This window comes from Anopheles bellator, chromosome 2 (assembly GCF_943735745.2).
Source record: "Anopheles bellator chromosome 2, idAnoBellAS_SP24_06.2, whole genome shotgun sequence".
Classification (NCBI taxonomy): Eukaryota; Metazoa; Arthropoda; class Insecta; order Diptera; family Culicidae; genus Anopheles; species Anopheles bellator.
In genome coordinates this window covers 35,562,413-35,577,781 of record NC_071286.1, presented here as the reverse complement: position 1 = coordinate 35,577,781, position 15,369 = coordinate 35,562,413, and the positions used below count along the sequence as shown (strand labels likewise).

The following is a 15,369-nucleotide window of genomic DNA, read 5'->3' as shown; positions in this document are numbered from 1 at the left end:
AAATTCGCTGTTAAATTTTCAAAAACAATTGATAAATTTAAGGATGATTTTACCATTATGTAACCCTTAACATGCATCATAAGAGATTAAGACATTTTTCACAAGGACATCCGTCGTTTGGATCCATTTGGTTAGCTAAATTAAATTTAATAATTCCAAATAAATTGCGGAGCGATCTAAATTTCATGATCAAATGAGGATCGCTGATCACGAGCGCGATGGACAGTGTCCCGTAATAGCGCACACTTTTCGTGAAATCGGCCAACCCACCGAATAGAAAAATATATATTAAAATACGATTAAATGCGTATGGATCATCATACTATATATCGATCATCATACTTACAGTTTGCTATAGGAAACAACAACAACCATCAATGAAGAGACATGTTTGAAAATAGAAGAATGAATGATTTTATTTGCTTCAATCTTATACCCTTGTTAGTTTTTGTAGACTTTAAAATATATACCCTTTCTGGCATAATCGATTGTATAACCTTTCATGGTGCTTAGCTAGGAGCTCGGTACTGTGTATAATTAAACTTTAAATTGCTCGCCTTGAAGGTTGTCAAATAACTGGCAATCTGCTTGGCCGATTCCAAATGAACAACTTTGAACGGTTCTCTGTGCTTTAATGCATAGTATAAAATTATATGCAGAATTTCTTAATCACACCGCGACCGTAGAGTTTACGGTACAATTCCACGTAATTACAAATAGGGTTCTCATATGCTTTTCGAACTAACAATTGGGCCAATTGAATTTCCGGCTGTCCGCGTATCCCAGAAGCCAAATAAAATAGTCAAGCATGATTGTCCAGTTGCAACGGAGAGTAAATTCAATTAGTTAAAACTGAAATAAACTTATGCAAAAAATGTCTGCTTAATTAAGCTACGGGAAATCGATTACGATTGCATTTGCTGTTTGCTAGTTAGTTACTGATTATATTTTGCACGGTACCGGTGAGACTATTGCAACAGCGTCTAGTATTTAGAGTAATTACTGGCAAGAGGCGAAGAAAGAGAAAAGTCCATACATTATCGTGCAAGTAATTAGAGAGTGCAGATGAGAGAAAAAGTGTGCCGTTAATGTTTAAGTATTGAAGCATTTCCACGCGTGCACCGTTGAAAAGGGATTTTATATATCCATCGAGAATGTTAGATTAAACTTGCAACGAGCTTCATTTGCTAGGTAGTAGGTTTTATGTGTTTCTTCGTCTTGTTTTATAATTCTTGTGCATTTTGGCATTTTCCAATTCATTGCGTATTGATCTGGATCTTAACGGTTACGCTCAAATGGAGAAATATGAAAAGAGCAATAGTATTATAAAAAAGTTAAGAATATTTGACTTCTCTTTATCTTTACTTCTTTGCTTAACTATCACTATCGTAAGGGTTCCAACGAGAGGAAAGCTTAGCCAGAATTGCGTGGACCCTTTGCGCCCCTCTCCGGGACTTCTTATCACGCAACTAGATTGTTTGGCTGATTTCATCGATCCATTGCCGCTTAATATGTAAAGTGTCAGCGTAATTCATAATTGGGCTTTCAGGTTGTAGGATTTTGCTTAAGTTTTTCATTCATAACACCCCTGTGTCCCGTTCCGGGCGTTCTGATACTCTACAGCGCCTTGTTCTCTCAATCCTTCTAGTAATCCAATTCGGTCGGTGCTCAGTGATATGCTTTAGTGGGTCAGATAGCAAAATGTACTTACAAAACCGCAGACTCGTAGTTATTTTGATCAAATGCTTTGCTCTGTGTTTCGCTTTTTAATGGTTTTTGTTGTTCAATTGTGGGAATTGCTAAAATGTTCACATTTCATGTGTTTGCGTGATTTGTGATCCATTGTTATCAGCATCTCATTAAGATGATTAGCAATACCGTTTTGTTTGCAATTTTTCGTATTAAGCCAGACCGTTTCGCTCAATTGGCTACAGTTCTTAAAACATTTTGAAATGTAACGGTTTTATCTAACAACGTGTACCCTTTTCCTATCTTCAATGACTCATGTTTCTATCTTTCCTATCTTCAACGACTCTCATTCGCAAGGTACACTGACTCTAGTTTACAATGCAATGTATCAACTATTTAAAGCATTGGACTTGGTTCATATTCTGGTCGTGCCACGGTTTGTGATACTGCATAAATTGCATTCCGTGTTTATGTTTGAATCGTTTCTCCTTCGGTTTGCTTCTTTGCACTAGAAAACATTTGGTTCCAAAAACATAATTTCTCGTTGTATTTAAATCACGGGGCAACACATGCTTATGCTCAATAGGTCATGTTTGTAATGCAATACAACAGTTCAAGCTACAACAGTTCAATTCTTAAGCTAGAAGCTCTGATGCAATTTACAAGGGGAATTTTACAATAAAAAACAGAAGAGCAACATGAAACGGTGACGTATCAAAGGCAAGGTATAAATCAATGTGTTTCAGTTGTATTAACACTCCTTTAATGCCTCTGGCAACATTCCAAAAACGAGTACCAAGAGTACAGTGCATTTGCGTAACAAAAGTCTTATTGCTCTCGGCGCGTACCCTGCGCGTTGTTGATGTGCGTTTTCGGATCTCCTAGCAAAAATTTAGGGTACGATCTCCACTCATCTCTATATTTAACACTAAAACAATGTAAAAACCTAACACTAAAACCCGTTTCTTTGGAGGAAACACATCTAATTACACTAAATTTAAAATTGTTATTATGAATTCCAACAGCCCCACAAGTAATGGGAAACCATTTTGCCTAGCTCTATCATTGGAATTGTACTATGCTGTCAACAGGCACCACTAGCAACAGCAGAGTATGTTAGGTAGCTATCCAAAAAATTAAAACCCACAAGAATGCAATAGTGGAACGATTAGAATGCGTCAATTTATTGGCTCCATCATTTCGATTAACTTGATCCTTGAAAACTACACTGAACTTCAGTTCAGAACCGTCCAACGACTCCTTATCAAAGGTACGATAGGGTGTGACAGTGAGATTTACTTTCCGAGTGGAGGATTTCAGTAAAACCTTCCTTAGCGTAATAAAGCGTATTTAATTCTGAATTACACTCAGTAACCGCCTTTTTTTCGCAGTCTGGAATGTCTCGAATGAATATGTTACAACATTTTACGTGTTACAAAATGTGTCATCATCGATAACGCGCATCAAGCGTTAACTACTAGGTCGCCAAACTGTCGATAAAAAACTGTTTTTGCGATGCTGAGGGACATGTTTTTCTTTTTGTGCGAACCCCCAACACCAGTTTCCCGTAGCCAGTTGGTCTGCCAGTGTGCCCAAAAGGCGCCAAGCTTCGAAGGCCCGTTACTTCCCGGTGGACTTTAACATAATAGTGTGATCCCGGTGATTTGTGCTCGAGAATAACTAGTAGAGAAACACGATCGTAATCTAAGTCGAGCCTTAACAGTAATGCTTCTTCACATTCACTACACGCTAGAAGGAAGTTTGCATCAAGGATTATCTATTGCACGTCGTTACAGTAGTTTTATTCCGGCCTCCGTTCGCATATTGCTTGCCAACGGGAGCCAACACCTTCAACGGCCTGGTTGGGTTTCCATTATGCGAGTTCATATTTTCAAATTGCTTGAGCATTTCTGGGATCGCCGACACGTGCGCTGTCCTTCCGCTCGATGGTGGATCCCGCGTGTGCTTGAAGTAACTAGAAACAGGCAAATTAAACTAAAGCAACACTTCCGGATCCGGAGTGTTGAGAAGAGACTACAGGAAAGGGTTTACAGGTACAGGTTGTACAGATTGAAAGTGCATTTAAGAAAGGAAGGAAATGAAAAAGTATCGAAAAAAGCGGAAACACGAAGAAAAAAGTGAAAGACAAAGAATCATCAATCAGAAACAAAGAGAAGAGATCGAGAAAAAGAGAAAGAGCATGAGAGAGAAGAGAGAGAGAGAGAGCAGATATTGACAGGAGACTAGAGCAGGAAACCAATACGGAGGGGCGCTAAACTTTCACACACTCCAGTACTTCTAGTTGGGATCCAGAAAGTGTAGTACGTCTAAGGAGGCGCAGCGAGTAAATCTAGATCACCAATTGACTACTGGGGCGAAGCTTTGACTATTTTTACCGTTGTGCTGTCATTGTCAGTGCTGGAGGATGGATTGGAAGTATCCGATATCAATGTAAGGCTGTCCATCGCCGAGGTGATGCTGATGGTGGTCTGTTCAGGGCTCCCAAGTGGGCTTGTGACCCCTTCGGTAACCGACGGAAGCAGTGATTCGTTGGATGATTGACTAGAGGGAAACAAAACAAAAAACCATTCAGTACGTGCTACTTTTATCGATCTACAAAACCCAAGGGGAAACACTAGAGTATATCTTGTAGACCGCAGGGACGGAAAATGTGATGAGAACCGCACTTACCGCTCGGACGTGTGGTAATCGCCCGGCGCCGAGTTGGAGCGTCCCGAGCGACAGAACCGCTCTAACCTGGAGCCACCGGCCTGGGGTGCCCGTCCCGAGATGCCCTTGGTGAACGGGTTCTGAAACGAGTGCTTCTTCAGCATCGTCTTGATGAGGATCAGCGTGTCCAGCTTCGGGATGCTCTTGACCACGCTGCTCATATCCTCGTCGCTGATCTGTACCAGGCGGCAGTTTTCCTCCTCCGTCGGCAGCCGGACGGTGGCCTGTTTCGTCAGCCACGGGTGCTCCTTGATCTGGGGCAGCGTGATGCGCTGCTGCGGGTCCTTGTCCAGCATCCGGCCGATCAGATCGCGCAACTCCTCGCTGATGCCGCTGGTCGGCGGGAACTCGAGTGGATCGTTTTTGATCTTCTCGTACACGCCTGGCACGGACATCGCAATAAACGGTACGTTGCCGTGGACCAGCGAGTACAGGGTTGCGCCGAGCGCCCAGATGTCCGCCGCCTTGCCATTGTAGAAGTGCTGCCCGGGCAGCAGCGTCTCCGGGGCCCGGAATGCCGGTGTACCCGCCGTCGACCCATTGTTCATGGCCGCGTCCTCGCCGAGAAACTCGTTGCAAACGCCCAGGTCGGCCACCTTTACACCGCCCACGTCCGACAGCAACAGATTGGCCGGCTTCAGGTCGCCGTGGATGATGCGCTGGTAGTGCACTGCAAGACCACAAAGGACAGAACGGCGCGCGTCGGGCGTTTACTCAAACAATCATACCGAAACCCGACGCTCCCGGGTGCTCCAATTAAGCGCTCCGTAATCGGATCGTGAGTGCTGATTGTTTTCTGAGCGTGATTTAGCTTCGCCCGGAGGCCAAAAAACCTTGGCACCCGGGCCTCGTCCTCTGGTGGTCGAAAATCAATCACACCCGACCCGGGGGCGTGACGGACCGGACGGACACACCGGTACACCGGGTACGGCTCGGGGATTTGTACTTACGATATTCGACACCCAGCAGCACGTCCCGAAACACATTCCAGGCACGTTCCTCGCTCAGGGGCGTATCGGTCGGGATGCTCAGTACCTCGCCCTGCTGCACCAGCTCGAAAACAAGATAGAAATCGTCCTCCAACGGATCATCCAACACCTCGACCAGCTTCACCACGTTCGGATGGTCCAGCTGCAGCCAGCCAGCGCAAACAATAAGGAAATAAGGACAGAAAAATTGGAAAACATCACACCACCGCCCGGGGGAAATTTGGGAACGGTCAGTCTGCACTCTCCAGAGTGCAGACGGTGGCCACCGTCTGCTCGGTGCGTGCGTACCTTCTTCAGGACGGCAATCTCCCGGTAGACCCGGTCCAGGGGCGAGGTGCCGCGCTTGGGGCCACGCCGCATCAGGCCCGCCTTCCGCAGGAGCTTCCGCTTCGAGAGGATTTTCATCGCGTAGTGCGTCGAGTCTTCTTCCGAGTACGCCAGCTTCACCAGCCCGTAGGAACCCTGGAAAGGGACACCGGGACACCGGCAACCGGTGCGGTTAATCGAGTTGTGCAAATCAGTCTCCGCCGTTCCAATTTGCTGATGGACCGTAATCGCTTCGCCCGAGGCGCTCGGCCGAGTTCTCCAATCTAGCCATCATTAGCAGCACCGTGCCTTTAAATGCAGTAACATTATCAACGACAGTGGAAGGGTCTCCCGAAACGAGTGGCAGAGTTTGTCGTGGACGTCCCACTGAACGGTCACACCACTTTTATATGTAAAGGACGATCCGTGAATCGCTTGACTCACGTAAACCGCTCTGACACATAATTGGCATATGATCATATGATGATGAAGTGGTGTACGTTTAATTTTGAGCGTGAGATTTTAAATTTGACAATCCAGCTGAGCGTTATAGGTATCGTAAATCAATGTCATCGATCGTTAAAAATCGTTAAAATTACGAGTTGATGAATTGAGATATTATGTGCACCTCAACGCCACGTCGTAACCATCACGCAGACACATTTGGAAATTTATTGTACGTTAAAGGGGCTTCCTCAGGCCCAACAAGCGATCGCTTGTGATCATCATCAACATTTTGCTCGCATGGGCTTCATCAATAATATTTGGAAAATGGGCTCCACAAATGGATGGCAGTATTTTGTCGATGATGCGATCGACACATTGCTCGAAATTTAAAGACAAATAACAAAAAAAAGAAATTTGGTGGTAAATGTGCTGCTGTTTAGATGATGTGTTGTTAGTTAGATGTGTTTAAATTCGTTAAGCTTTCTAATATTTTTCCAGCGAACTGCCTTAGTAAGCATATTCAGTTGCTGATTGTGGCACTGTATAACTGCGATCATACGATTTTGTAGAATAAAACATTCCTTTGCTTGTTAAACACAGTGCTGGCCGGTACCTCAAAAATGGACTCCATTGCAGTACCAGGTTGTTCAATAATTTTCAAAACACTTTTTCAATTCATTCTTTGTTTACAAGCCATTCATTAGCGGAGTAGTTTTTACAATGGAAACACTAAGTATCGTACAATCATTAACTTTTTATTTATGGAACGTTTAAAAAGAAAGGAAATCTATGAACGAATGATGAAAGTGTATAAGGACTCTTCGCCTTGTATTAATACAATAGAAAAGAAGTTTACTGAATTTAATCGTGGTTGTACAAGCGTAAGGATGAGATTTGGGTCTATCACCATGATCCTGAATCAAAACAAGAGGCTAAAGAGTGGTGTGAACATGGGTTTTAAGGCTCCGAAACCAGTTCGTGTCTAGAAATCGGCCAAAAAGATGTAAGAAAGGTGTAATACGTACAGATCCCATCAGTATTGTGAGGTGCGAAAGAAATTTTGTTTGTGGATTATGTGAAATCTGGTAAAACGATAAATTCTGAGTATTATTGTAACCTTTTCGAGCAGCTGAAGAAAAAAATGCGTGAAAAAAGATCTGATTTGTAGAAAAAAAATGGCCGCTTTGGACTTCCATCTGTTTCCAGACCAAAAAAATATGACGCGTGGAAAGCGTATTTTGAAGTCCTTCCAAATTTTGACTTCATAAATTGGAGTCCCGTTGGAACAAGTGTATTATCAAATGTGTTTCAAACCCTAAAACTGTGTTTTTTTTATCGCATCTTAAAACTGGTTGAACAACGCAATAAAAAAAGTCGTCCTCTACAGCCTCATAAATACAAAAATTATGAAAGACTCGTCGATCGACACATTGACTAAACGATTCGTAGAATGTTTCCTAAGGCTCAATCAAGCGATCTCAATTGTAATATTTTCAGGACCTGACCCCACAGGCCGCATCCGATCCAGGATCTGATCAGATCTGATCTCCCTTCCCGGCTCACCTGTCCGATCTGATCCAGCAGCTTGTACTGGTTCAGCTGCAGAAAGCTGCCCGACTGTTCGATCGACACGCGTCGCGACTCCCGCAGCGGCGTCCTCCGGCGGCCACTGCGCGGACTTCCGTACGGGCTGTTGTACGGGCTGTACGGGACGTTCGGGTAGATCGGGCGCGTCGTCTGGTCGAGCGTCTGCAGCTTGGGCAACACGCGCCCCTTCAGCCCGCCGACCCCGCCGCCGCGGCCACCACCGCCGTCGATGCAGGCCGTGCCGATCTCGAGCTGCGACTCGGACCGGTTCGACGCCTCCAGCATGTCGTCGTTATCTGCCAAATCGAGGGATTGAGTTTTGGGAAGTATTTTAATGTGCTGCGCCAGGAAGCGGGCGCTGTGCGGCCGACAGGACGACGACGACGAGGAGGATGGTCCGACGCCACCCGCCATCGCTACCACCGGCACCGCCGTCGAGGACGTAGCCGTGCGGTAGGTTTGGTAGTGTTGCTGGTAGCTATGAAGTGGCGGCTTACTACACCGCCCCGTCACCGTGTTAGTAGCGATTGTGGTGGTGGTGTTGGTGGTGTTACTGGAGGTAACGAGCTGGTGGTGTTGATGGGTAGCGGAACATGGGACGTTAGTGGTGGCGTTCGGCGAGCCCAGGACATCCAGGTGATCGTCGCCGGGCTCGCTAATGGACACGGAGGGTAGAGCTACGGTTCGGTCCGACGTATCACAGGGTGCGGTTAGTACGGGAACACCGACAGCCACCGACATGGGGACGAGGTCATGCGCGTGGTCGGGGTTAGTAGTAGTGGCGGCGGTTGCGGAGTGGAAATGTGTACCTTGACCTTGCGACATCCGCGCTTCGGCCGGCGACTCGGTCCGGATGATCACCGGTTGCGGCACGCTGGTCGACACCCGGACCACGTCGGCGAGCCCGCGCGCCAACCCACTGACGGCGGCGGCGACCGGTTTCCGGGGATTTTCGTCGCCGCCGGCGACTATCACGGAACCACTGGTACCCATCTTCCGGCAGCTAAGGCTGTGGCCGTCGAATTGATTACCGTCGGCGCTATCTAACGTTGGGGTCGGCTGGAACCGCCCGCTCTCACTGTCCGCGGGCTCGTCGCTTGTGTGGTGGTGGTGGTGTGGGGTCGAGGATGGGCGGCCAAAGTTTAGGCATTTCATGCTAGCACTGTTGTTATTGCTGCTGCTGCTATTGCGGCTGTCGTCGGCATGGCTCTCCTCCGGTACCAGCGCAACGCTCGGCAAGTCACCGGGACTTCCGGCCAGGAACTTCCGCCCACCGAGGTCGGTCGGTGAAGATGGTACCGATGGCGGTCCGGCACTGACTGCTGCTCCGTCCGATCCGGTTACTGGCTCGATGGTCGTCGTCGCTTCTGACTGTACCGTAGGAGACATTTCCGTTTCGCTGAGCTCGGTGCTACTGGCCATAGCAGTTGGCTCGGCCGGCCTGGGGGGAAGCAAAGCGGGTGAAATGGGAGGTCGGGGAGCCACACGGGAACCGGCCGGCCACTTACCCAAACGTGGATACGGTTGCGCTCTGCGGTGAACATGGACAGCGCCCAATCGTCTGATCATTCCAATGGCAGGACCGTAGTGTTTCTGGAATTGAGCGAAAGACAGCGGACAAGGATCAGCCCCGACGCTCGATCAATCATTGGCTGGGAGGGGAAGGATAGGACCTCCTTCGGTCTGGGATGGAAACGATTCGTGCGGGCACCGTGAGCTATTATTAGTTTTGATGAAATTTATCCCCCAAATTAACGTTCGCAGCGATGGGTTTTTCTCCTCCATGGCCTCCGAGGCATCGCGGGCTCCGCGGCCAGGATTCCGGCCAGGCTTGCGAACACTCCGGGCTAATTGATTTATCAAAATCAAATTTGTATTTCTCATTTGCACAAACTGCGCGTGTCGCTCGCTGAGCAATACCCTACGAGACGCACTTGTTCCACGGGAAAACCGTTCAACGCTTTAAAGCTGTTAGCCGGAACACATGGGCGGAAAAGTCCCGTGCCTACCGACATAAAGGGCGCAAGTCTTATTGCATTCATCGCTTTTTCAGTTAGTACTAACTTTCAAAAGAAAGCTGGTAGAATTTCATGATATTCTCTACTCATAAATTTGTGAGTTATTGTGCCAAGACTGACACTATTTTTGTTTGGATCAAACACAATTTCGTGTTTTCATTTTACACTGCTGCTTGGTGGGAAAAATACCGTTCAAATCAAGACAGACTCAGCGTGTCGGAAATTTCGCTCGAGTAAAGAGGTTATCGCTGAAAGTGAGACCTATTTTGAGGCAAAAAATAAAGATCGGTATTGAAATGTTAGAACGTCGGTGGAATGATTGTGTGGCCATCGAGATGACGTTGATGAATAAAGCCAACTTTGCCAACCAAAACAACGGGTTTTCCTTCTTGGGCTCGGTACATTTCAGCTTATGTATTACCACGCGAACCATGAAGCCAGACGGTGAAGGACAGAAACGTCGTCGTAGTGGCGAAACGCAACCGAGCGAAATGTTCCACGAGACGGCGACTGCGAGTTCGCGACGTTTGTTGTTCTCAACAAATATCGGAGACGGCCCCTGGGGGTTCCCAAAATGGCATTTGGCGCGTCTAGATGAACGCCATTAATTGAATTCGACGTCCCACGAATTGGCTAGAGCGGGCCGAAGAGCCTCACCGTGGAGGCCGCGTTCGTTGCGAAACAGAAATGAGGTAATTTAAATTTTTGGAAAACTTTCATTTCATGTCGCTCTTTGCTTATGTCTTCCTTACGATCCATGCGCCAGAATAGGTGCCTGAGTTAGACTTGCAACTCCTTACAATAGGGAGGACCTAGAGTTTCATTCCTGGTTCCGGTGGATGGTGATCCGACTGTCCGCTGCTGTGGCACTGAGGTTTCTCATTGGCCCTCACAGGATTAGCCCCACGGCCTGGTGAATCTACGTAGGAGAAAGTTTCACTCGTCGTCTAATTGGCTACTCTTTCAAATGGAGTCTGGCTGAAGGGCTGCGACCTCCAGTTTGGCACCCATAGAGAAATAGCGGTTACTTCACTGGGCCACAGGGCCACTGGTGTTGCCCGGAGCAGTGAAGCGGTGGGACATCTTCACCCACAATTTCCAACGAGCAGTCCACAGCACACATCACCACATGCGAGATGAAAGGCTGCTTCCCACTCAGTGAACCACTCAAAGATCTGCCCCGGTACAGGCCGGTCGGCGTCGGCGGTGTTCCGTGGAAAAGGATAAATAATAACCGGAGTTCAAAGTGACACGTGTCAAGCGGTGCTTGTTAAGTAAATAAAGAAACATCGGCAGACATCAATCTAGACGAACGTTTCCCTTGCGTGTTGGAGAGAAACAATACCGGGAATTTGTGCTTTTCTCGTCAATGAGAAGCTGGGCGGAACAATATACGTGCGAACGTACAAGACATTTTTAATAACACCAACGTGGCGAACGTAGAGCATTTAATCCCTTTTAAAAGTCATTCTGATGAACTTGTGGGACCAAACCGATTGCTGACCGGCTGGGCTTCGAAAAGGGCAAAATATAAATTTGCTAGCCAGCGGAAAAGAACGGGTAACGCGGGTAACTGTGGCTGATTGGAAATAGCCCAGGCCCTGGGGTGCGCTTTAGAAGGAAAGTTCAGCTAGGCCCTCGTCCAGAGGCCAGCTACAGCATGATCCATCATATTAGTGTACACAGCTCGATGAGCACATAGATCAATAGACCCTTCGGCAGAATCCAGGCACTCACTGCGTGGTCCATTACTACATAGCACTCTGCCTATCAATTACCGTACGGCGTGACACTGCCTGTGATAACCGGGATTAAAGCGTGCGTTTGATCGTAGTTCTTTCGACCCCTTCCTTGAAGGTAATTAAAAGAGTTGAAATCAATACGCCCGGAGCAAGGGTCTTCAAAGGCTCGCTATGGCAGAAATGTTGAAGGCCGTTGAAAGCTGAAAGGTTGTTTTCTTTGTTCACCCCGTTTGGGAAAAAATGTAACCGTTTTTAGTAAGCCTACAATCGCGTGAAGCCTTCATCAAAAATATAAAAATTATATTCCCCTGCAGGCATCCATTTAGCTGCCGTACTTCTCTCTCTTTCGCACAACCCGATGAACAACTCGGAAAATGGTTCTATTTTAGGCACACTTTTCTTCCCATTGTCGAACGGGAAACATGTGACGCGGAAGCCGAGCTCGGAAAGCCTAAGGCTTGCGAGGCTCTCCCTGGGGCTTGCTGTCATTTCACTGGGTAGGTTTCATTCGGCTGAAACATTAAACAAAAACGAGAAATTGCAGCCAAAATCTAACGTAGAAACAGTAACGTGTCAGTACGTGTCAATTTCGTGTCAAAAAGAAGGCGCTTTTGATGAGTTAATGAGAAGCGTGCGAGAGTATTGACTAAACCAATAGGAACGTCATGTCAAAAAATTAACTCGCACGTGACTGTTGAGTATCAAAATAAATATAAAAAAGAGGTGTATTGATACCGCTTACTGTATTGGTGCTTTTTATTTCTACTTTTTTTCCAGAGAATCCTACTCCGGCGATTGTAGGAGTTTTTACGCGGCGATAGCTGTGTAATGCAGGAAGAACTAGGATAAGTCCTAATAACACCAAACCCAACATATAACTTTGAAGTATTTTGAAATAACAGTAAAACGGTAATGGAAAAGCCAAAACTGCCTCGAAAAGTAAACAATAAATAATTTATCTCATGTTGAAATTCTACCAAACATCTATCTTGATGCCTTTGAGATATTTGTATTGTACTAGCGAAGCAAATGTCTTGCTATATAATGCTTTCTATAATACTTCTAAATTCTACGGAAGTGTTTTCTGCATTCTACGGAAGCGTCTGAGTTATAATATAAAATCTTCACAACAAATATGTCGTAGATTAATTCGGTGGAAGTGTTTCAGAAGGTGAAAAACGAAAATGGCTGCCGTTCAATTAAAATCAACCACTTGATTTTTTTTATCCACTGAAACATGTTCGCTTAAAACGCAAAAGCCAAACTGACACAATAGTTCAGTCTTGTTACAAACCAATATTTTTAACTTTAATGTCCATCGATCGGGGTGGGTGTCTGTCGTATCTGCTGTTGGGCTTTTCGATAATTGCATCGTTGGGTGGTCAATAGACGACTACATAATGTGCTTCCGCGCTTGAATTGTGAACCTTTTGACAAAACATTCCTCCCACGGTATCGACTTCTGATATCCACAGCATAGGCACATTGCTCGAAGCTTCTGCATATTCATTACAAATTGACGGCCCTGCTATAAATAACAGCGATAAAGCAAAATCACGGATGCACCACTTCAGGTGCAACCTCGTCGAATAATTAGACTTTTACCACCTACAATGGACGGTATGGAACTGGATGATGTATGGATGGATGATGAATATCTGCTGCCGGCGTAAAATTGATAGGTCAAGTGCCGCGCACAAACGCGTCAGGTTACACCATTACACCACGGGGCTCCATGACAAAGATTCCATGGGGCGCTGTACAGCACCATCGTTCGTCGAACGTAGCCTTCCAAATCCGTCCGCTTGAAGTCCGGCAAGTACGCCAGAATGGGTTGACATTTGGAGGAGCATATATCAATGGAACCCACTACATCATGCTAGGGGTGTTCTGGGCACGAATTTTGGGCCCGACATCAGATTGAACTGAATGAATCACAAGCTAAAACAAAACATTGAATAGACTACCGCGAATCGTATTTATAAATGAAGTTCAGCAAAGGAACATTTTTGAATGCTTTACTAATCAGTGAAAGTCCATATTACTTTGTGTATGAACTACCTCCAATTTTGAAATTTCTCGTCAATTGTGGATCACAGTTCGGTTGCTTACACGAGCTTCCAGGGGACGCTATTTGTTCCAACGTCCGTGTTGCGAAGGGACCATGGATGGACTCTTTGTCATCGGATCGCATCGGAAGCTAGTCAATGGTGTCACTCACACTCTTCGGTATCAAACGCCCCCTATCCCGACAGATCTACAGGGCACTTGGCCTTAGCCCGGAACGTTTTCTCGTTCACAACCGACCTCCGACCGGAAGATCAGATGCTGCGAAGCGAGCTTTGTGTTCCGGTAAAATCGGAAGCCAAACGTCGGTTGCGGAATGCAAATAAAGTTCGAAACCGAAAGATGTGCTTCACCGCTCCGGGGCCGTATTGCCCCGGAAAACTTCCTTGAAACACTGCAGACCCACTGGAGCAGCAGGGTAATTCTCACACAGTGGAACTACCCGTAAAGTGCAATATTTGAAATGTAGGACGAGGCTGCCTGGCGTGCGGTGCCATCCTGGCGCACAGCGCATCGACGTGGACTGGGACAGTTGCCAGCACAACCGAACTTGCCAAACCCTGGACAAGCGGCTCAGTGTCGCCAACAAGCAAAGCTTCGCCCAAATGGTCGGCAGCAACATGATGTTTCTATTAAAATTTAATGCTTACTTCAGGTTCATTTTTGCTGCCCAGATTGAAAGAAAAACTTTTGTCACTTTGTCAGTCAAACTAACGTAGGCCCTGTTGGACCTCAGTGATGCCTTCGCATCGAAGAGTTCACTTAAAATAGGTTTACAAACACAATCGTCTGACATGTCATCTAAAAATCATCAAACACCGTCACCGTAGCAGAAGTCGTTCGAAAAATGTCGACAGACAGTGAACAAGTTGTACAATGTCCCCCGTACAGCGGGGTTAACTCAGCTACCCCACTCAGGCCCCAGCGAGATGCAGCGTTTTTCCGTTCCGATTGCTTATCGGATGGAAGCCACCTCTTGCCGTGCCACTGAAGTATTCCGTTTATTTTCTTTTTAAGCTCAATCTTCAGCCATTCCGTTGGCCATTCACGACGGTATTATCTTTAGCGTGGCACAGCTTCTGGAAGGCGAAACTTTGAGCCGAAGCTGACGAGCGCTGCGGCACGACGACCACCAGCCGAGGTGACCTTCTATTTTTCGCAGTTTTCCGCCCACCGTGTGACCGTGGGTTTTCAATTTCCTCGCTCCGAAGCGCACAGCGGGGGGCGTCGAGCGCTTCAGGAAGATCCATTGCCCAGATCCACCGCCCGGGGATGGGGCAGTTTTATTGTACCGATGTGAGTACAAACTGCCCACAATGATGTCGTTTGATAAAGTTCCGACGAGACTGTCAGCATAATAATTTTATTACTTGCCTGACCCTTGTCAAGCTCGTTTCCGTCGAGCACATAATGAGCGAGTTTGTCAAGGGCGAGAGAAAACAAAGCCGAAAAAAACAACGAATCATGGCAGTTGTTGCACAAATTTTCAATCCTAATTGAAACAATAAACAACTCAGAAGAGGCTCCCTAATTTAGCATCTTCCATATGTTTCGGAGGAGCTGTAAACAAATGACGAGATGGAACAGCAGCTAGTTCTAAGTTATGTTAAGTTATCAATTCTCAATTAAGGGGATACTGCCCGTTTATTTTTTCTTGTAATAATAAATAAATCTGCTGTTTTCGCTGCCAAATAGCCGTCCGTGGAGTGTTCAAGGAAACTAACAAGTTTCCCTTCAATTAATTGTGAAACTTGGATAAAGTCTGCCCGAAATATGTAGTTCGATGTAAGAAAG

At 46.4% G+C, this 15,369-nt stretch overlaps 1 protein-coding gene across 1 annotated transcript in view; it reads right to left on the bottom strand.

The window, feature by feature from the left end:
• Positions 1-414: 414 nt before the first annotated feature.
• The window catches only part of LOC131208561 (calcium/calmodulin-dependent protein kinase kinase 1), an 82,984-nt gene continuing 68,029 nt past the window's right edge, over positions 415-15,369 (bottom strand). Inside the window, exons 3-10 of the mRNA XM_058201353.1 lie at positions 9,257-9,341; positions 8,558-9,189; positions 7,725-8,044; positions 5,697-5,870; positions 5,370-5,550; positions 4,381-5,089; positions 4,086-4,251; positions 415-3,664 (exon numbers count right to left, since the gene is read on the bottom strand). Of these exons, the coding sequence (XP_058057336.1) occupies positions 3,581-3,664; positions 4,086-4,251; positions 4,381-5,089; positions 5,370-5,550; positions 5,697-5,870; positions 7,725-8,044; positions 8,558-9,189; positions 9,257-9,341 (2,351 nt within the window). The 3' untranslated portion in view covers positions 415-3,580. The remainder of the gene's footprint in view (positions 3,665-4,085; positions 4,252-4,380; positions 5,090-5,369; positions 5,551-5,696; positions 5,871-7,724; positions 8,045-8,557; positions 9,190-9,256; positions 9,342-15,369) is intronic.